This window comes from Pygocentrus nattereri, chromosome 16 (assembly GCF_015220715.1).
Source record: "Pygocentrus nattereri isolate fPygNat1 chromosome 16, fPygNat1.pri, whole genome shotgun sequence".
NCBI lineage: Eukaryota > Metazoa > Chordata > Actinopteri > Characiformes > Serrasalmidae > Pygocentrus > Pygocentrus nattereri.
In genome coordinates, this window is record NC_051226.1 from 6,166,386 (window position 1) to 6,190,363 (window position 23,978).

Sequence of the window (23,978 nt, forward strand, 5' to 3'; positions counted from 1 at the left end):
ACCTTAACTGGGATTCTATAGCAATGTTCTACCAACACCTTAACTGGGATTCCATAGCAATGTTTTAGTAACACCTTAACTGGGGATTCATAGCAATGTTCTACCAACACCTTAACTGGGATTCATAGCAATGTTCTAGCAACACCTTAAATGGAATTTCACAGCAAAAGGTTCGTCAAGCCAACTCTAAGTTCGTTGATGCACTTTCTAACGTACTAGTCATAAAATCTAAATCAAATGTGTAGAACAATGGCAGTAACTCTAGACCTCTGAGGGTTAATGAACAGGCCCCTGGTGAAAGCTTGATCTCTTAAAAACACCCTAATTTCAAAGTCATGCCTCTGCACTGTAGTTTAGAAACAGTGCTTTGAAAATCTCCGTTGCATTCTTCATGCTCTCTTTTATCAGGCAGGTTTCATTGCAAAGGCAGCACAACATGTAATACTCGTGTAAACTGAATATTTGGAAGACATTATTTAAACAGAGAACGCACTCAGCTGATAGAAAGATTCATCTTCAAAACCGCTATGCATCTTCCAAAAATAACCTATATTATAAAGCCAACCAGTTAATTGGTCTACATCTAGGTTAGACTGACAGAGAAAATGCACTGCAGAAATGTGATTATAGTGCTAAGCATAGAACTGTGACATCCTGATAAAAATAATTTTACTGCAAGCATTCAAGGCTCTCAAATTTGTGCCTCCACTTGGCATTTATTACATATTTCAATTAGCAATTTTGCTGTCATGACACGACAGAAAATAAGACTCCAAACAAAAGATGCAATATAAACTCTGGAGCAGCTGTTTCCAGCTGCAGTTGGTTTGACGCTCCTCATTTTGCCCTCTAATTTGCGACTATACTTGGACAAAAAGAAGATTACAACACAGATACCACTTAAATAGCCTGACAACAAAGCCACAAGGCTCCTGCGGCACCTTTAGATGTTCTAATGGTGCTTTCAACATGCAAAACAAAAGAACTTGTTCCTTCTTCCTCCTGTTAAAGCACAGAAGGTCAGAGACTGTGTGCCTCAATCTCTTATCTCCTGGAGGGTCTGACTGGTATGAAAAGAGACCAATTTAACGCTGACAACCAATAATGTCAGCCGATGTTTATTAATATAGCCAAAAATTATTACACAGATCTAAACTAGAGCCGATTTTTAAAATCTTAACCCAGGGGTCGGCAACATGCAGCTCTTTTACTGCCCAGTTGCAGCTCCACAGCAGATTTAGATCTTAAGGTAAAAAGAAGGCCGAACTTTGATCATTAGGAGACGAATGGACTTTTACATTCATCACCGTTCCAGCTGATTTCCTGGTAAATTGAATCTACAGCGAGAAACTGTCAAACACTAAAAAGTCACAAAGCTTATATAAATGACAACATGCTTTGCAACTTTAATTTCCTTCATTGCGACTCGCTGAAAACAACTTGACAAAAACAACCAAGCTCAAGTGCCTGGGTTTTACCCTAGAGCAGCTACCTTTAGCCCTGGCACTATTAGAAGCAGAGAAAGCTCCTCCGATCCCTGTCTATAGCTGGGAAACAGGATCAGTAAGATGGTAACACATCATTTTCAGTACTATGTACATATAATGTTTAATTTACTTTGTTTATTAAAACATTTGGTTATTATTGGGCCTTTAAAAAGCTGTTATAGTACACAATAGTAAATTGCCCAAAATCTCAGCAAAATCTCAGTGTGTGTAGTACAGCTTAAGTGTACTGGTGGTTTAGACAAGTCAAATTATTGTGAAAACCTGGTTTTCCGAAGGCATCTTTAACTGTATTCCAGAGAGACTTTGCTGTAACACTGAAAAACACCTCACTCTTTTTAATGTAAAGCATGTGGCCATGGGTTTGGAAACCACTTGCAGTCTGAAGCATCTCCAGTGAGGAGCGCTGTTAGTGTGCAACTGGTCATGATTCTACACAAGAAGGAGCTTGTGAATGTTCACAGTAATATAGATTAAAACAACAGGTGAAGCAGTTTTCACAACAGGTTACTTAGTATTATATTATCTAATATGAGATTTTCATCAAAACAGTTCATGTAAACTACATATAAACTAAAAATAGAACAGGAAGTAGGTCAAAGCTGTAGATGGCCAAGTGTTTGGGGTGTTGGGTATAATCGATAATTCTGAATTTTTTAACTAGACATTATCATGCTAATTATTTGTAGATAGGTTTTTTTTCGGTCAAATTTGCTCACAAATCAACTGGAATCTCGCAGAATTCCACATGACTTTATATCAAAACAGACATGTCAGGAAACATTGAGGCCCAGACCGATATGTCTGCATTTCACAGCCAACAAAAGTGAAAAGAAAAAAAAAATGAATATTTTGGTAAAGTGAATGGGCCCTGGTGTTAACATACCACTGCAATTCCCATAGAGGGGCCCTTAGTCGGGGCAAATGTGATATTTTTGTTCAGCTTGGTTTCACATGTGTTTCACTTTGTTTCTAATAAGACAGTGGTCTACCACTACAGGCAGCTGAGTCAGGCTGTAAATACTGAACATGTCTAATAATTATGATGTGAAATCAGAGCAGCCACAACTTCCTGTGAACAGACCAGAGAAATTGGAATTATAAAGATTGGATTATGAACACTCCACCCCACAGAATAATCTGAAAAGATAATCAGTAAATCGGTTAGGATCAGCCTGAATCGAGACATTTACTCTTAAAATTCCTGCCTCAAACCAGCCCACTTGCCCTGTTTTGTGTACCAAGCATCAAATAAACTGTTAGACTACTTCAGGCCCACAAAGTAAAAAGTAAGAACTCTCCCACAGATTCTGTCCCTGTTCTGTTCTTATGTGGGGATTAGACTACCATTTGGTATTTCTTTATAGAACAGTGTATGTTCTATATATGCAATCCAATCTTTGTAATTCAAATTTCTATAATCTATTCAGCTCTGTTTCCAATCCATTAATATTAAACATGTTCAATATGTACAGCCTGACTCAGCAACCTGTAGTGGGCAGAATACCATCTGTTTTATTGCAAACAACGTCATATGTCCAAATCACCCATGCCATGTACACTAATGCACCCCCATAGCATCATGGATGCTGGCTTTTGAACTATGCACTGATAACAAGTTGGATGGTCCCTCTGTTCTTCTGCCAAGAGGAGTCAGCACCCATGATTTCCAAAAAGATTTCCAAATTTTGATTCGTTGGACAACAAGACACATTTCCACTTATCTTAAATGAGCTCAGGCCCAGAGAAGGTGGCAGCATTTCTGGATCCTGTTTGGATCCTAATTTGCATGGTAGTTTTAATTTGCATTTGTAGATGCAGCGATGAACTTCCAAAGACAATGCCTTTTCAAAGTGCTCCTGAGCCCATGCAGAGGTTTCGTCTACAGAATCATGTCTGTTTTTAATGCAGTGCCCACTGAGGACCTGAAGATCACGGCCCTAATGGTTTTAGGTCTTGTCCCTTGCATACAGAGAATTTTTCAGATTATTTATGTACCATAAATGATCAAATCCCCAAATTTGTTGCTATTTTAGGCTGTGAAATGTTACTATTGCCCACGCAGAGTGCGTTTCACCACTTTCACAGATGGGTGAACCCCTCCCTATCTTTACTTCTGAAAGACTCTCTGGGATTTTATACCTTTCCAAGTCATGTTACTAACCTGTTGCCAATCAGCATAATTAGATGTGAGATATTCCACCATGTGTTGTTTTTATAGCATTAAAAAATGTATCAGTCATTTGTTCCCCTGTCCCAGATTTTGTAAAACATGTTGGCATCAAATTCAAAATGGACATGTATTTTTCTAAAAACTTACTGGGAAAAAAAAAATCTCAGTTTCAACATTTGGTACGTTGTGTTTGTACTATGTTCATTTAAACATTGGGTTTTAATGATTTGCATTTCATTGCATTCTGTTTTTAGTTGATTAAATGTGAAGATGATGACTGCAAGGTTGCCAGGCAGCAAAAATCTACAGCCCAGTTTGTTTAAATGTGCTTAAAATTCTCCCACCAGAAGCAGCAACTTTGAACTTGACTGCAGTTTTGTTGGAAGCCCAATTTGGCAGGAAAAATGTGGAACCTTATAGGTAGGCACATGCACCAAACTGTCCCCAGCCTAACCAATGAAAAGCGGAAGTGCCCAATTCTACAGACACACCACTTCTGTAGGCGTGTGCGCTCTGCCATGACTGTAACTACATTAACTCCCGTAGTGTGTAAATGTCACATATGGATGGAAAGAAAATCGATAATAACCATCTTGAGTGATATGACACGCATCCAAAGGACATGGAAGAGGGGGATTGTTATTTTCATTGTGTTTGCCTATTTTTTACCAGGCTGATGGCATAAGCATTTTCGACTGAAAGACTCCTTTAACTTAAACACCGTTTTATTGACCCAGCCTCAGCAAGAAAAACTTGAACAAAATGCCAGACACTTAGAACTTTAAATGCCTGGTGTTTCACTCCAATTCGGCCAAGAGATAAATCTGCACAGAGCTTCTTTGGTTCCAGAGGTATGAGATGGAAAAATGAGAGCGAGGAAGGAGAGCGAGAGAGGTGTAATTGGCTGACTCAGACCTCATTAAGAGCCGGTGAGGGCTTTTTTTCTGGGACGGAGCCATTGTAGAGCGCTTAGGGACTTTTCCTTCTCGCTCTCTCTCTCTTTCCCGCACTCCCACCCTCTCCTTCTCTCTCTGGGGGTAGAATACTCTGTCCCTCTGTGTTAATTAAGTTAGCAGAATGGGGATTTGCCAGATGTTATTTAATACTGGGAATCCATCCATCAGACAATGGCCCGGTGCTTCCTTTCCTACTAACCAAACATGACCACACCATTAATTACAATAGAAAAAAAAACGGAGATGATACCAGATAGCAACGTATTTCTCTACAGCTCATAGAGAAGAACTAGAAGATCAGCATCCAAGAGTGAGCAACGACTGCATTCAGCACCACTGTGGCTGTGGAAAACCCCTGGAAGGGAGCTGATCCTGAATCAGCGTTTTTATTATGGGCCCAAGCCTCATATATTCAAGGTAATGTAAAAGGCTTGCGTGAGCCTGAGCGATATTTAAAAAGAATTGCGCATAATAATTGCTCTAAAAATAAAATTAGCACAATATTTTCTTGTCAAGACATCAGAAATTTTAACTATATTCTCCACTCTACAACACCTCCCAAACACCCCGCCTGCCCCCCCACAACAAAACCCCCCACCAACAGATCTGCTGCCTAGTCAGACCTACTTTCTATGCTTTCTTCAGCTAATCATTTTAGAATGAACTAAATTAATGAACATCTGTAATGTGCATTTAGCACTACTACAGCTGTGGAAAATCCGGACAGAGAGTAGTTTTGTATTAAATAATAAAATATTGAGTAACTAAACCGCTTTTAAAACTTTTATAAACTATTTTATCTTGTTTTGAAAGGTGAAACTGCACACAGGTGCATGTGTGAGCTCCTGCTGGTGTGGGTTTCTTCTCTTTAAATGACATGCACAAAAGAAAGTTTTGTGCTTATAGTGTCCCCTTGTGGAGACACTTTAGGCTGCCAAACATGTACGAGTGAAAAAACACCAAAGTCACATCCACATGCCTTACATCTACAAAAATGAGGTGTTTTCTGTCGTTATAACAGAAGCATTCTGGACACCTTTGTGAAACCATGGAGTATTATATGTCAGGGTTTATAACTCATTCAAACCATCAGAAAATGCTCCGTTTTTTCCTTACGCTGTGGTGCACTCTGGAGAAATGTGTAAATCTGTTGCAAAATTGCTGTACCGTAGCCTAACAGATTATTAATGCCCTGTAGTGATATACTGCTTAACAGCAAAAAAGTAATTATTTAATATTATTTAAAATGATTTAATCTTAGTTTAACGTCATTTAGCAAGCTTATTAAATTTTTGGCAAATTTGGCCTAGTTCTCTGCCAATAATGTTTCCAAATACTTATCAATTAAAAATTATGATTACATTTGAAACACTGTCATAGGCTTAGACATAGGCCAGGGGTGGATATTATGGCAAAAGAATAAAAACAATATGATACTACTAGAATATATTTTCATGATGTATATAATATACTCCCTATAGTAAAATATACAGTTGGCCAGTGTTCTTTAAGTTACTGACGATATCAATGGTCAGAAAAGCGTATTATGGTGTAATTTATCACGATAACTATATCATACTGTCATATCACTGACCCCTTAATAGGAAATAAACTATAATTAATCCAATTCAGATTGGATTAGTTTACAAGGAAGGTGTCTGTAATAACATTTTAACATGCATCACGATGTTCGGATGGCAATAAAACCACCACAGGATGATCAGATTTCTAGTGGGTTGTATTGTCATTGAAGCCAGATGTTTGCATCACATGCAATGCTGACTTTGTGTACAGACAGTAATGCTTTATACTTGTGACTACAATTAAAATCGCTGTCTTAATCAGCCTGTGGGCCCTCGCTTTTCACAGTGACTTTGTTTTGTTTGTCCATCCTCTAGACAGACAGACACATCTTTAAAATTAGATTCAGAAACCTGACCATGGGCAAATCCAGAGAACCTAAGGGGAGGATGAAGTAAGAACTGGCTAAGACTAGAGAATCTGTTGCAAAGCAAAAACAAATTAATAAGCAAAATGCAAAGCAAATAAATCACAACTCCAGCCAGAAAACAAGTAAGAATACAGAAAAAATGAACACTACCACTGAATTTGTTTTGCTGACAAACTGACACACATTAGCTCATTACAGGGACAGTTGGCCTGGAGCGACAACATTTGCCTTTCTCGAGGGGACAGGGGCAGCAGCCAATAGTTGGCAGTGAACCCATAATGACACACTGAATAACAGCCAAGATTCCTGGCCACTAAACTACCAACACCACAACAGGAGTACGATAAATACACTGAAACAAATTAGTGCTTTGGTTCAAATGTATACATCGCATGAATGGGAATAAAAAACTACAACCCCATTTCCAAAAAAGTTTGGACACTGTGCAAAATGTAAATAAAAATGAAATGCAGTGAGGTACAAATCATTTAACGCCTACATTTAATTGAATATAGTACAAAAACAACAAATCAGATGTTGAAACTGAGAAATTTTATTATTTTTTTGAAAAATATTTGCCCATGTTGAATTTGATACCAACAACACGTTCCAAAAAAGTCGGGACGGGGGCAACAAAAGGCTGGCAAAGTTGTGTAATGCTTAAAAAAAACACCTGGTGGATAATTGGCAATAGGTCAGTAACATGATTGAGAATAAACAGAGCATCTCAGAGAGGCGGAGTCTTTCAGAAATAAAGATGGGGAGGGGTTCACCTCTCTGTGAAAGACTGCACAGGCATAAAACACAAAAATATAAACTACATAACATAAAATATAAGTTTCTCAACATAAAATAGCAAAGAACTTCTGCTTTTCATCGTCTATGGTACATAATAACATTAAAAGGTTCAGAGAATCTGGAGAAATCTCTGTATGTAAGGGACAAGGCCAAACACTTGTATATGCTGGCCGTGATCTTTCGGCCATCAAGGGGCATTGCATTAAAACAGACAAACGCAAAGAAGAAACTGTATATAAACAAGATTCAGAAATGCTGCCACCTTCTCTGGGCTGGAGCTCATTGAAAATGGACTGAGGGGAAGTGGAAAAGTGTCCTGTGGTCCAACAAAGTTAAAATTCTATTTGGAAATCATGGACACTGTGCCACCCGGGCTAAAGACCCCTCAGCTTGTTCAAAAGCCAGTATTCATAATGGTATAGCATATTTTCCTCTAAAAACAGGGTTTACATGATTTGCACATCTTCACGGGCTATTTTTATTTACATTCTGCACAGCGTCCTAACTTACTGGACAATGGGGCTGTATTATAACAGCGCAGTCACAGCCAAAAACAGTCTCTCACACTGAAAACAATGAAACAAGGCTGCAAAAAGCCTAATATAACATTAGCCGTTTCCTCTATTTGGCCACTCATTTGTACATTCATTGATGCAGGCATATGGCACAATTCACAACAATGAATAAAAGCAGGAATGCTCACTGTAAGCAAATAGAGCAGTAATAGATGATGTGAGTGCCCTTGATTTGCATGATTGGTAAAAGACTCTTCTATGTGTGTCGACCATGAACACCGAGCGATGAAAGGTCCTGAGTCACTTTGCAAAAGAAATTGGCTCGTTATCTTATCGCATCAGCAGTTTTCACTGTCTCTCTTTTTCTCTCGGTTACACAGCCCCGCTCTGTCTGCTCTGCGTTTGCATAAAACAGTCTGTCCGAGGGGAAAGTAATTCCGCACTGCCCACAAATGAACTCTTTATTAGCGTGTGGCTGGCCAGCACTTAAACGGCCACTGTTCCACTCCACTTCACTTCAAGTTAGCAATTGCCCTTTCACACTAATCCAGGACAAGAAACTCAACTTAAACAATTAGAGAAGGAGCAGAATTGGCCTCTAACTTCTGCTTCTACCAACGTGGGAGCTAAATTAACTGGGAAGGAACTACATTGATAGAGTGGCCTTTATTATATTTAACTACAGTTTGATCATTTTGCTATGCATTTTTAATTTTTGGGCCTCATTCACCAACAGTTCCTGAACGTTGTTCTTGAGAAAGGTCCAAAGAAAAAAGTCTACGTCTGATTCATGACGTGTTCTTGACCCACGCTTGCCTAAGAACAAATCCCAAATAAGAACACTCTGGGAATGCAAGAATATCCGTGAAAACGGTGTGAGTGGGTTTTAAGTGACCCTTGGTAACACTTGGTGAATGAGAAGTAATGTTTGTTTTATATCAGTTTTGACTCACTAAATTGGCCAAAAGCAGCAATTTTTAAGTTCCCAGTTTACATTGTATGAATTTAACATATTGGAAAAAAATAAAACATAAAGGCCCAGTCCCATTTTACCCCTTTCCCCTACCACTCAGCCCTTAGCTCTTTTTGCGTGTTCACAGCTAGCGGGAGGCTGTCCCAGTTCTTGCTGAGACAGAGGGGTGGGGCGAAGCGTTCGGGCTACACGGCCCTCCAAACGGAGGTCTGTCAGAGTGACACTCCAACCGGAGTTGGAGAAAAACCAGCAAGACGGCTGCGTGAGCAACCAAATAAACCCACAAGTGTGAGAATTTTCTCTGTTGAAAATCACAATAACCACTGTATTATTTTAGTTTAAGGCCTTTTCAATGTATTATTGTCATTTTCTTCATAACAAGCATAAAAAATCACTAATAAGATGCTGATGTCTCGGTAGGTAGCTGGCTAACTTTCCCGTTCCACCTTAAATAGTCCGGGAGTTCTGATGCCTGAAGCGCCAGAATGTATCTGCTGCTCCATTTAAGGTGGAACGGGAAAATTTGAAGAAGAATATGGAGAATATCTGACTTCAGCTTCATATCACTGAAGAATTATGGGGGGTGATAATAAATAACTGCCCCCCTCTTTGAAGGCGTATGATCCCTAAATGTAACTAAAGCCCAGCAGTGAGGAGCTGAACTTTCCCCTCCTCTGCTGTCCCTGCAGACGGGCAGGGTCGCCTACAGAGCAGCGCTGGTAGCTGTTAATGAAGTGATGCTCTTTTTATCTGAGGGTCTCATTTCAGAGGAAGATCTCAACCACTGCCCTGTAACTCAGTAACAAGGGGAGACACTCGAAAACAAGCGGTAGGGGTAAAAGGAGGAAATGCGACTGGGCCAAAATGGCCATAAACCTGAACAGGCCACATTTTATGTTTTTTGTTAAATTCAGCAAATAAACAGTAACGGTGCACTAAAATGCGCAGAAGTGTGTTCTCTGTACAAAAGATGTTAAACTAATTTTTTATTGGAAAATCCATTTTTTTGACCACAATAAATTTCTCAGGCTGTTTACTCAAATCGAATGGAATGAAATCTGAAATTTCACACTGCACTGAATCCTTTTTCTTGGAATTGCAATCGAATCAAATCTTCCTGAGGTCAGAGATTTAGAGACCCAGTGCTTAAAGTCAGAGCTTATCAGGTAATACCGCTGTTAACAGACACTGTTTAAAGCATATTAGAGGAGCGCAAATGAGAATTTTTAATTCAGATTAAGAATGAAAGTCTTCAAAAATACCAAAAATCAACCCTGCACAAAGCACAGAGACTGAGCGGTCACTGCTGCTGGACAGTATGGAGTTCGCATTACTCCGGCACGAAAAGAAGCAGAAAAAAAAACTTAGCTGCCTGATCCCCATGGCAACAATCACATGACAGCTGACTTGGTTGAGTGATGAGTATTTAGTCTAATCACGTCTTCTTCCCTCCCCGCTATCAGCCAATCAGGACACAGGGCTTCTCTAACAGTCACTCTCAGAAAAGCTGTGCTGCCAAAGGCCACAGTTCCTACTGACTGCTGACCTTAGACACACACAGCGCTGTGTGAAAGTCTGACCCACACAAAGGCCATTAATCACAGCAGTGGCCTGTTTATGTCTGTATAAATACTATATATCATCAAAATAAATACAAAATAACAAATACAGTAAAACGTACCAACAATTTCTTGTTTTTAAAAAGGTTGTTGATGTTATAAGAACACCGATTTGGTACCAGACTTCACCTCGACGACCCCAACTAACACATAGATTTGTTCAATTCCATCTGATTTAATTTAATGATGTGTTGATTAACCAAATCATTTGTTGAATGATATCTACACAATATTGAGTTGCCACCAAGGGAGGTTTGGAAATATTATTGGATACATAATGACACACGTAAAATCTACTTCTACTTTAATTCTTTAATATTATTGGTATTAATTATAATATTACAGTTTTTTTGACCAATAAACATTTCTGCCCAGATAAACAGCTTTTGTAAATTTAATTTTCTAAGGTGCTTAAAACTTTTGCATAGTACAATATATACATTTCCATCTATGCAGGGGTTAAAATGACATATTCAATTTTTGTAACGTGAATTGTGCTTCAAAGCCGATTCCTAAACGGATAAATCTGATGATTGTGAGAATTCAAAGAGCCAGGCCTCGTTAAACCATGTATTTATGGAGCTCATGTTATGCGCAGGAGCGCAGCCACACTGAAACAGTGGAACATCGTGTGCTGTCACATTAACATTCCCTTCACTGGAATTAAGAGGCCCAAACCCTGAAAAACAGCCCCAGCTCATTATCCCTCCTCCACCAAACTTTAGTGCTCTCCTGGTAAATAGTGTTCTCCACCGAACCTAGATTTGTTCATCAACCTGCCAGAGTGAAGCGTGATTCATCACTCCAGAGAACACTTTTCCACTGCTCCAGAGCCCAGGGGTGGCATGCCTTACACCACTCCAGCAAGCTCTCAACGCACAGTTCTTTAGGAGTTTGTGCAGTCCACCACTTTGTAGCTGAACTGTTTTTGCATGTAATTCTACAGTAATTCATTCTACAGTAAAAGCACTTACAGTTGACTGGGGCAGATCTAGCAGGACAGAATTTTTACAAACTGACTTGTGTTTATACACTACTGTGCCTGATTCACTCAGACCAGCGCAACACACGCTGAATGATCCACTGACCACTGAAGAACAGGGTAAAAGGGGGTAACAAAGTATCAGAGAAACAGATGGACTACAGTCTGTAACTGTAGAACTACAAAGACCAGCTATACAGTAAGACTGCTACAGAATTTAGAGAGGGTGGGCAGACCCTGCTGCATCGCCACTTTCCATTGGCTGTAGGCTGGACTTGGGGTTTCTTCAACACCACTTCAGTTCTTCCTCCTGCTTTAGAAACAATTAAACAACTGTATGTGTTTTTTTCTATTTAAAACAACTGCCTAGATTTCAAAAACAGCCAGAACACTGCTCCGTCCAGTCTTCCTGTGCGTTCCGGACCGTTTCCAAGACTTTCTTTCACATCAAAACACACGGACAGCAGGTAACGGGCGGTTATGTGGCCACTGTATGCCCTTCTCAGCTCTTGAGCTTTCTTAAGCTATTGACAGCTCTGAGTCTCTGGACACACAAACACTCAAACACCATATACATGTCCAGATTCTCAGTGTACTAGCAGGCAACAGATTGACAGAGGGTAAGTCTTTCTCTCTCTCTCTCTCTCTCTCTCTCTCTCTCTCTCTCTCTCTCTCTATCTCCTTCTAAAGCACACACACTCTGCTGTGTTAAATACCACACACAGGCTGAGGGTGAGAGAGCGTCCATCTGCTCACAGTGCAGACACAATCCGACCAATCAAATCCCTCACCAGCTCCTCTTTCATTATGCTTCCTGAGCTACTTCCCCCCCTATAGCCTATACACCACACAGCTCTGCTGTATACCAGAGCAGGACTTTAATCCCCGTCACCAGCACTAACACCACAACGCCAAGTCACTGTGCCTCAGTGTCCAGCTGCTGCTACGGTCTTCCACTAACACCCACGACGGCAAATGCATTTCCATCAACAGTACAGGAGCTCTTAAGAGACTGTCTGTGTTTGTTTTTCTATATCTTCAAGACTAAAACATTGCGAAACGTAGAGGAAAACAGGACTAACCTGGAAGTGCTTTTCTTAAAAGCCAAAACATTTTTCAAAACCGACAAGCAAAGCCATTCCGAGAGGTTAGAATTAGGGTTCGGATCAGGACCAGGTTTAGAAAACGTATATATAGACTTATATACAGTACGTGAGTCCACTGCAAATGCCCTTATTTTGCATTACTTTTCAATTTAGCACAACAGTTTGTGTGAAAAGTGGAACCCTTGAAACGTTAACATGAATTTCATGATTTCGTAGTGTTTGGTTCAGTGCGTCCCTCTTTAGCTTTAACAGCAGCCTGTGCTCAGTCGGTTTGTGCACAAGCCGCTGATAAGCAGATCAGATCCACCTGGCAGTCTGAACACCAGCTTCACTGGAAGAGATCAGATTAAGTAAAAGTGACCTTTTTTATGAAGGCCTTAACATGGTCAATATACAGTGCATCCGGAAAGTATTCACAGCGCTTCACTTTTTCCACATTTTGTTTTGTTACAGCCTTATTCCAAATTGAATTAAATTAATCTTTTTCCTCTAAATTCTACACAAAATACCCCATTGTGACCATGTGAAAAACGTTTTCTCGAGAGTTTTGAAAATTTATTAAAATTAAAAAACAAAGAAATCATATTTACATAAGTATTCACAGCCTTTGCTTAATACTTTGTAGAACCACCTTTGGCAGCAACTACAGCCTCAAGTCTTTTTGAATATGATGCCACAAGCTTGGCACACCTATCTTTAGGCAGTTTTGCCCATTCTTCTTTGCAGTACCTCTGAAGCTCCATCAGGTTGGATGGGAGACGTCTGTGCACAGCCATTTTCAGATCTCTCCAGAGATGTTCAATCGGATTCAAGTCTGGGCTCTGGCTGGGCCACTCCAGGACATTCACAGAGTGGTCCTGAAGCCACTGCTTTGAGATCTTGGCTGTGTGCTTCGGATCGTTGTCCTGCTGAAAAATGAACCGTCGCCCCAGTCTGAGGTCAAGAGCGCTCTGGAGCAGGTTTTTATCCAGGATGTCTCTGTACATTGCGGCATTCATCTTTCCCTCTATCCTGACTAGTCTGCCAGTTCCTGCTGCTGAGAAACATCCCCATAGCATGATGCTGCCACCACCATGCTTGACTGTAGGGATGGTATTGGCCTCGTGATGAGCAGTGCCTGGTTTCCTCCAAACATGACGCCTGGCATTCACACCAAAGAGTTCAATCTTTGTCTCATCAGACCAGAGAATTTTGTTTCTCATGGTCTGAGAGTCCTTCAGGTGCCTTTTTGCAAATTCCAGACGGGCTGCCTTGTGCCTTTTACTAAGGAGTGGCTTTCGCCTGGCCACTCTGCCATACAGGCCTGATTGGTGGATTGCTGCAGAGATGGTTGTCCTTCTGCAAGGTTCTCCTCTCTCCACGGAGGAACGCTGGAGCTCTGACAGAGTGATCATTGGGTTCTTGGTCACCTCCCTGACCAAGGCCCTTCTCCCCCGATCGCTCAATTTAGACGGCCGGCCAGCTCTAGGAAGAGTCCTGGTGGTTCCGAACTTCTTCCATTTACGAATGATGGAGGCCACTGTGCTCATTGGGACCTTCAACGCAGCAGTAATTTTTCTGTATCCTTCCCCAGATTTGTGCCTCGAGACAATTTTGTCTCGGAGGTCTACAGACAATTCCTTTGACTTCATGCTTGGTGTTTGCGCTCTGACATGCAGTCAACTGTGGGACCTTATATAGACAGGTGTGTGCCTTTCCAAATCATGTCCAATCAACCACAGGTGGACTCCATTTAAGCTGTAGAAACATCTCAAGGATGATCAGTGGAAACAGGATGCACCTGAGCTCAATTTTGAGCTTCATGGCAAAGGCTGTGAATACTTATGTAAATATGATTTCTTTGTTTTTTAATTTTAATAAATTTTCAAAACTCTCGAGAAAACGTTTTTCACATGGTCACAATGGGGTATTTTGTGTAGAATTTAGAGGAAAAAGATTAATTTAATTCAATTTGGAATAAGGCTGTAACAAAACAAAATGTGGAAAAAGTGAAGCGCTGTGAATACTTTCCGGATGCACTGTATGAGCTAGAAACTCTTCATTGCTTCATTTCTTTCTAAAGTGAAATGATTCTAAAACATTTTGTTCTTTATTTCCAGGTTTCACAGATTTTCACTGTGGTCTCAGACTTTTGGATGTGTATATATAACACATTTGAGATGAGTGGATTATAGGTACTTACAATTACAATACATATATCATATTATACCAAACAGCATCATATTGTATTGAGGTACCGTGACTAGCTGTAAGCATATTAGTTTGGGGCTAACGTGACGGCTGTGGACTAACATATTAGTTTGGGGCTAATGCGACGGCTGTGGACTAACATATTAGTTTGGGGCTAACGTGACGGCTGTGGACTAACATATTAGTTTGGGGCTAACGTGACGGCTGTGGACTAACATATTAGTTTGGGGCTAACGTGACGGCTGTGGACTAACATTAGTTTGGGGCTAACGTGACGGCTGTGGACTAACATATTAGTTTGGGGCTAACGTGACGGCTGTGGACTAACATATTAGTTTGGGGCTAACGTGACGGCTGTGGACTAACATATTAGTTTGGGGCTAACGTGACGGCTGTGGACTAACATATTAGTTTGGGGCTAACGTGACGGCTGTGGACTAACATATTAGTTTGGGGCTAACGTGACGGCTGTGGACTAACATATTAGTTTGGGGCTAACGTGACGGCTGTGGACTAACATATTAGTTTGGGGCTAATGCGACGGCTGTGGACTAACATATTAGTTTGGGGCTAATGCGACGGCTGTGGACTAACATATTAGTTTGGGGCTAACGTGACGGCTGTGGACTAACATTAGTTTGGGGCTAACGTGACGGCTGTGGACTAAAATATTAGTTTGGGGCTAATGCGACGGCTGTGGACTAACATATTAGTTTGGGGCTAACGTGACGGCTGTGGACTAACATTAGTTTGGGGCTAACGTGACGGCTGTGGACTAACATATTAGTTTGGGGCTAACATGACGGCTGTGGACTAACATATTAGTTTGGGGCTAATGCGACGGCTGTGGACTAACATATTAGTTTGGGGCTAATGCGACGGCTGTGGACTAACATATTAGTTTGGGGCTAACGTGACGGCTGTGGACTAACATATTAGTTTGGGGCTAACGTGACGGCTGTGGACTAACATATTAGTTTGGGGCTAACGTGACGGCTGTGGACTAACATATTAGTTTGGGGCTAACGTGACGGCTGTGGACTAACATATTAGTTTGGGGCTAACGTGACGGCTGTGGACTAACATATTAGTTTGGGGCTAACGTGACGGCTGTGGACTAACATATTAGTTTGGGGCTAACGTGACGGCTGTGGACTAACATATTAGTTTGGGGCTAACGTGACGGCTGTGGACTAACATATTAGTTTGGGGCTAACGTGACGGCTGTGGACTAACATATTAGTTTGGGGCTAACGTGACGGCTGTGGACTAACATATTAGTTTGGGGCTAACGTGACGGCTGTGGACTAACATATTAGTTTGGGGCTAACGTGACGGCTGTGGACTAACATATTAGTTTGGGCTATTGTGATTGTTCTTATTTCCTCTTCAAGCATATCACTCCCAAAGCATCAGCTAATGCACTTGCAGAGATACTACTCATAGTATACACAGTAAGTACTAGTAGTATGTCTGTAATCTTTAACCAGCTCAGCTCAGCAGCCACATTTCTATAACAGTCTCATCCGTATTAGGTTCAGTAAATGTGGTCTCAAGCTAGAACATCACCCAGTTCAGTGGTGTTCATGTGTGCGAATGCTATGATTTTTTACAGTCACTGGGACTGTCATCACAGCACTTACCAGGCACAGGCCCAGCTAACATACACTCAAAAGCTTGCAAGCACAGGAGGACAAACACCTCCAATAGCTTTTGGTGACATCAGACAAACCCAGCTTGCTTTTATGCTTTAACCACTGCTGTTACATCATCGTTTATCTACCCAGTCTGTGCTGCGCTCACCATAAATGTAGAGAGGTGCAATTTCAGCTTGACAGCTAGTTTACATTCATTCATTATGTAAAGCTCGGCAGCCTCGACTCTCACTGCTCCGCTGCGCCCCAACTCACTGAAAGGGGCATATTTCAGATACAGCAACTATTTTTGGACTGCCTGCATGCTGCATGGCTCCTAGCTGGACTCAACAAATGCATTTTCCTTTATTGTCCTTCACTCAAAGGCCTCTCCTTTTTTTTTACCTCGCTTATTCAAATAAAGGATTTTGATGTAGCATGTAAGATTCACAACGTACCGTTCACTCCCCAGTCCATCTATGGAACCTAGGCTGCCTCTCGTTTGAAATTCACTGCTTTTGTGACGTCACAAAAACCAAAACGTTTACACATGTCCTCCTGTTGAGCCTACCACAGCACAATACAGGGCAGCCAATCAGATCACAGCTCATTTGCGTACATCAGTCTTAAAGAGACAGTGACGAAAGCTGCCTAATTAACTCTAAGCGGTAAAACAACGTTGGAAAGTGGTCACATGAAAATGAATTAAGACTTAAGACTGAACTAAGACTTAAGACTTTTTCTTTATATAAACCCACATAAATGTCACGAGTGAATGTCGCGGGAAGGAACAATCAAAGGAAAAATAGGATATGGGCTCTTTAAGCATGAAGAAGAGATAGAGAGAAGTCCAGCAAAGCGTAGAGATCGGGGTGCATGGCAAGACGCTGGCAAGACAATTGGAGGGCAATTTTTCAGACGTCAGTCATTCAGAGCAGTTTGATGTGAACTGCCCTTTTCTAGAGAAACTTTCAGAGCCAGAATTATTCACACTGGTGCCGATAGGAACCAGACGTCTGAAGATTGTAATGCCTCTAAAAGCTCCCTCACTGTAAGTTATTACTCAAAATGGTTATGATGTTAAACACACGGTTTTTTGATATTGTTTGGAGAAGCTCTTGGCCTAAAACGTATTTTTAAAATACATTCATGGTGGAGAGGCACGTCTGGGCCTTTGTGGGCAAAAGAGAAGCAAAAGAAAATATTTTTTCGGATTTATCACCATATTACCATCATCAACATTACATATAAAACCTCGGAAGACTCATGTAGGTTCACTGGTGGTTGTAGTCAAGGCGATCCCTGGTTTCCATCACCACCACTGTAAAGAAATCATGCGGAAGAGGCTCCACAGTCAACCATTTCACACTCTGAGCGGCTGTTTACATCACAGCCACTCAATTAAAACCTACCTTCTTAAACTAGAGGCTTACTTTTCTGCTATTGATCTTATGATCCAGTAATTACTATAAATGACTTGGCAACTACTATGAAACTAATGCGTAGGGTATGTAGTTTTTAGAGTGAGGAACTGAAGTGTGGGTCCACATACAGGACTTTATATATATATATATATATATATATATATATATATATATATATATATATATATATATATATATATATATATATATATATATATGACACTGTATTATCAGCAAGGAAGACGTCAGGTGGATTGTGATGCCATAAGGAATAAAAAAAATCCCACAAAAACCAAAAACATATCAATGATGTCGGAACAAAACCTCGTATCTCCAAAATAGTAACTTTACAGGAGAAGGAAAAAAAACCTACTTTACTTTTAATGTCAGTCAATGGAACCAGACATTCTTCCTAGTCATTTTAGGTCATTTCTTTTTGTCCATCCATCATGAAATTTATACACTATGTAAAGAGTACCAGGCTTTTTCAAATGAAGACAAACGTCAAAAGTGGAGATACGAGGTTTTCTTCCGACAGCAGAGATATGAACATATTAAATGCCTAGCGCCCCCAAGACCTGAGAGATCATCCTCACTAGTATGCAATGAATGCAAACACCCTTGAACCACCTCAAGAGCACATCAGGGCCAAAGCATCCAAAAGATCTCAACACAAGCCCACCATCACATTCACTTAGCTGCATGACGAGCCTATGCATGCCTGCTGTATGAGCACGGCTGTTTTCTTTCTGCACCGCTCCTCATCGACAAGCAATACAAATACGGCTAGCGTCACTCGTCACTCTACAGCAGAGCTGTCAAACACAACAAAATCTCGGCTAATCTGTGGCCGGGCTGTGTTTTCCGTTTCATTTTTACTCAAAGTTTTGACCCAAACAGGCCTTTGTTTATTTAAAATACGCCAAAACTTCAACAGCAAAATAGGCATTAAATACTTGTTCAAACATTTTTGGTAGTTTTTTTTAAAACTGCCTATTTGCTTTTCTTTTTATCTGGCCCATAGATCACTGGGGTCAGAAGGGGGTCAGAACGCACACTATGTTGCAGTGCATGCTGGGGACTGTAGTGCAGGGTCAAATGGGCTAGTGAGAATCGAAAACTGAAATAATTTTGTTTACCATCATCAACATTACATATAAAAACTATGTGGGTTCGCTGATGGTTTTGGGCAGTAAATGAAATGGCTATTTGTGTTGTGCACACTGTGACGCCTGGTTCCCATCACCACCACTATAAAGACATCCGAGTCTCCACAATCACCAGTTTCATACCAATCCACTCTTACATCACACCCACTCAATTCAAGCCTACCTTCTTAAACTGCAGGCTTATTTTTCTGTTATTAACATCATGATTCAGTAATTACTATAAATGACGGTATGTAGATTTTGAAGTGTGGGTCCACATGCAGGACTTTAACATTTAAAGGGTATAGCTGGCTCCTGTGAGCGAAGTCGAAAAACAGAATATGACACCGTATTATCACAGTGCATCTCAGGATAGTAAGAATAGAAAACAAATAATTTCGCAGGACGGAAAAGACTGCGTCACGGGCCTGACTTGGCCCGCGGGCCTTGTGTTTGACACACAGGCTCTAAAGGACAGAGTTCTTATGTCACCACATTCCCTCAGAGCAGCAAATTCTATCCGAGAGCCTGGCACGAGTGCGAAAATAGTAAAAGCTGTACTTATTCACGTGTACATAAAGACGCAAGGCAGCGGCAAAAGCCAAGCGAAGCAGAAATGGTATCATGTCTTTTGTGCTCTTGTCTTTTCTTGGTAATTATTTAAAGAGCTCATGTCATGGAAAACCAATTCCTCCTCACTTTTCCAGCAATAGCTTGACACAGTATTTAAACATTCTTCAAATATCAAAATGCACAAAAACAGCCTGTTTGGAATATGCCTTGTATTTGTGATGCCGCGAAACCCAACTCATTTGCATGGATGCGCCTGTTCGACCTACAGCCGTTTAGCTCTGTCCTATTATACAGGAGGCACAAGGATGTTTTACAATGCAGCGCAGTTCAGGCCAGTCAATCAGAACAGAGGTCATTTCCATGTATCTGTCTTAAAAGCAAAGTTACAAAAAAATGCTAAATGATAAGACTGATAAGATTTTGGGCCCGTAAACCCGCAAGAGTCATAAGTGTACCTCTACCAAAATGTAGCATATGGGCTTTTAGTTTATTTTTGACTGCATCTGTCCTCTCATTGTTTTAAGCGCTGCTCAGGTCAATCGAGTCCAGGCAAATGTGAGAGAAGCTGCCACTGTATCTGACCGTCTCCTTGACAGAGCGAGTTAGCTTCACATGCACCATGTCCTTATGCAATATTACATGCAGTTAGCTGTCCATACATAATACATCACTTTGCAAAGGAAAGGCTACACAGCCAAAACACTACTTGCAAAACTGTGGTGTCTAGAGTGTGTTTGAATGGTTCTGTAAGGTAATAAGGTAAATCTCTATTTAGCTACACATTGTCATGTCCCAAAGCATCCACACAGCCCATCTAATGAGTGAAGCCAGATCCAGCCACTTTAAAGTGCACGCATTGCTGATACAGGCATTCAGTTGTGCACACACAGCTATAATCCACACAGTCCAAGAGAATGGGATGCTCTGGTGCAGCCACATATGAGCCTAAGGTCACCATGTCCAATGCCAAGCGTGGGCTAGAGGGGTATAAAGCCCCGCACTGGCCTGTGACGCAGTGGAACTGGTTTCCCTGGAGTGATGGAGCTCCATCCAATAGCTTTGGGATGAGTTGGAGTGATCCAGAACTGACCTCACTAATGCTCAATCAAATCCTCACAGCAATGTTCCAACATCTAGTGTAAAGCCTAGAGGCTGTTACTGCAGCAAAGGGACACACACACACACACACATCTTCTAAGCCACTTCTCCCTCAGGGTCACGGGGAGAGCTAGAGCCTATCCCAGCGGTCATTGGGTGGAAGGCAGGATACACCCTGGACAGGTCGCCAGTCCATCGCAGGGCAGACACACAGACACAGACAGTCTCTCACACCTAGGGGTAATTTAGCATGTCCAATTGGCTTGACTGCATGTATTTGGACTGTGGGAGGAAACCGGAGAACCCGGAGGAAACCCACGCAGACACGGGGAGAACATGCAAACTCCACACAGAGAGGACCCCGGTCACCCGGCCGGGGAATCGAACCCAGGCCCTCCTCGCTGTGAGGCGACAGCGTGACCCACTGCGCCACTGTGCCGCAAAGGGGAACACATTCCCTACAAAAGGGGAATTCTGTTCATTTCTTGGAAATAAATCCTCTGAAACGTCGTCAATGTCATTCAGGGTGGTTTGATGCAAAACAGAAAAATTGCTGACTCTGATTTCTCTGTAGTGGTGGTGATGGGAACCAGGCGTTAAGACGTCTATGACCCAAAAATAGCCATTTAATTGACCCAAAAAGAGCAGTGAATATACACGGATCTACATACTGACTTTTTTTACGTATAATGTTGATAAAAGCTAAAAAAAAAAAAAAAAAAAAAACTCCCTAACATTTCACTTGAATGAAATCTTGAACTCCTCTTTAAGGGACTACTTTTACCTTATGTCGCCTTGCGTGTATCCTTCCGCCACTAATTTTTAAAAAATGTTCAAAAAATAAAATCTCAGGCCAAAACCTCAAAACTTAAACCAACGTCTCAGACATCCAGCAACATCTCGGGAACAATTTCATTAATAACCTCCTACGGCGTGTGGGATTTAGAGGCTTTGGACGTTTGGTTCCTATCACCACAGTGATGGATTCTGACAGTGTACAAAGGCGGATTTGACATCAAACCATCCCAAACGATCTGGCTAACGTTAGAGGCCGAATAGTGGAGCTTTATTCGTCTTAAAACGGGCACAATTCACCTTTAACCTCCCTAATTTCATGAGAAACAGACCTTTGGACACCAAACAGAGGACAACAGGGTTGTCCAAGCGTCCTGCCAGCAGACCCATTGTGAGGTGGGGGAGCAGGTGGGTCCTACAGCTCGAAATGTCAACCCACACAGCCTGTCTGGACCCCACTGCTCTCCACAAGGCGGTCTTCGGTCAGAAAGACTCGAGGCCTAAGGGTTTAGTCTCTCTGGCAAACACAGACAGGCGTTATCTTTAGCACAAACCAGCACCGTGTCGTAGCGGTACATACCCCATTTTGGCTGGCTTATCGAGCAGTTCGTGGAAGCTGGGGGTCGTCTGCCGCCTTCCTGCCCCTCCAAAACAGCGGTGGTTCCGGTGCTGGAGTCCCTCTGCCTCAGTCCGACATGGCTCGGCGTGAAACGCGAGTGTTTATATGGAGGCTTGAGTCTTCGGCGCGACGTGTGGGCGCAGGATGGCCAAAGCAGACGCGCATGAAAGTTTCATTTTCCCCTCGCAGGAGAAATGTGGGCACAGCTCGGGTCCGTCCAGCGGCGGAGTGGCGGAGTGGCGGCTGCCTTTCCTGCCAACCTTTCTCTGCTCTCCTCAGATACCCACCGTGCTGGAACAGACATGCAGGGCATGCAGGGCGGCGGGGCGGCGGGGCTCACTGACCGGCGGCGCTCCGTCCTCCGTCCTCCGCTGCTATTCACTCGGACACCACGCCTCTCCCGAGCGCTGGCCCCGGCTGAGGGCGCTTATTCCTGGCCAGAGAAGTGATACCGATACGCCGCGCGCTCATCACAACTGCTGTCGTGGTCGCGGTTATTAATGGAGCGCCTGCTGCTCTCGACGCGCCATCAGCGCCTACCAGCGCGCAGCCTCGTCGGACGAGGCACAAAAGACGGCGGACGCGGTTTTATTCTCTCCCCATAAAAACCAGCTCATCTCTCACTGCCTCGTCCTTGCCTTAGCGGAGAGGAGCGGCGAGCATCGCCCCTTTCTGACACGGGAGGACAGACAGATAGACAGACAGACAGACAGATGGATAAATAACTAGGCCAGCCTGGGAGCCCTGTGTTTATTTTATTGTCTTCTGCTCGCGGACCTGATATCCTTCCACGTCCTTCCCCGCAAGAATCCTCTTCTTTTTGCACCCGCTCTCCTCCCATTCATCTCCTCTCCACCCCCCCCTCCTCCCCACCACCACCGTCCCCACCACCACCATCATCTCCCCGCCTTTTGCTGCTCGCTCGCCCACAGTATTAAACCGCTCGACGTCATCACACCCCCCCCCCCACCGCTGTGCACGACGTCACCCCGTGCTTTTGAAACCCTGACGTCATGGGCAATCAATGTCTAACGCCACTTCCGGTGGTTTGGTGACGTGGCACCAAATTTAAAAACTTATTATTATTATTATTTTTTTTTTTTGTGCCACCAGCCTTAAAACGAACCTTTCGGGTTGGATATTTCCACCCTGGACATGACAGGATTTTCAGCAGAGGCAGGATGCAAGTGCGTGTTTCTTCTCCATGTCCTTGTTTATGATCACGGTAGCAAGCACTTCCGAGACAAAAGAACAAGGACCGAAAACCAGAAAACAGCAGACAGAAAACTACTAAACTGGAGATTTGAGAAAAAAGAAGGAGGCAAAAATATCTAGGAGCATCTGGGTTGAAATACACACACAAAAAAAAAAACAGACACACACACAAGCAATGCACAGCAAAGAAAAGGCAGACTGCTAACGGTTACAGGGCGGGGTTATAGATAGCACACAGGTGAGTGGAGTAACAAAAGGGGCGGGGCCAGGGAGGAGCAAGAAAACAGAAGCACATGGTTTGGCATGTGAGGCAAGGTAACCAAAGGCTGATGCAGACAGAAACACAGCCAGGATTGTACAACCGCATGAAATGTGTTTATCCTCCTGGAGCCGAATTAGAGGACATTCGTATAGTTTTGTCTTAGCTTAAGATCTGACAGTTCAAGATAAGATGTTTCTCAAATTCATGTTATGGAAGAAAATCTGGTCTTAATTTAAGAATCTTATAGCATCTTTTCTCATCTCAAGTTAGGAAATCTTAACTTACTCGATTGAAGTTGACAACCAACTGTCGTGTCTGTTACCTAGCAACCTACCATATGTGCACAGCTGAATCTAGTAAACACGTGCTCAAGTTAGTTAGCCAGACAGACAGCTAACGTTAGCTACCGTTACTTATATAAAGAAAGTCAAACAAAACTAAA

The 23,978-nt window shown here is 42.2% G+C and overlaps 1 protein-coding gene across 2 annotated transcripts in view; it reads right to left on the reverse strand.

Moving 5' to 3' along the window:
• The window catches only part of LOC108412518 (homer scaffold protein 1), a 58,212-nt gene extending 35,317 nt beyond the window's left edge, over positions 1–22,895 (reverse strand). The window contains exon 1 of one of the 2 annotated variants that reach the window (XM_017684569.2): positions 22,021–22,151. In XM_017684569.2, the coding sequence (XP_017540058.1) occupies positions 22,021–22,025 (5 nt within the window). In that variant the 5' untranslated portion in view covers positions 22,026–22,151. Of the gene's footprint in view, positions 1–22,020 lie in introns of both variants that reach the window. The other variant, XM_017684570.2, reaches the window with a different exon arrangement.
• Between the last annotated feature and the right edge of the window lie 1,083 nt (positions 22,896–23,978).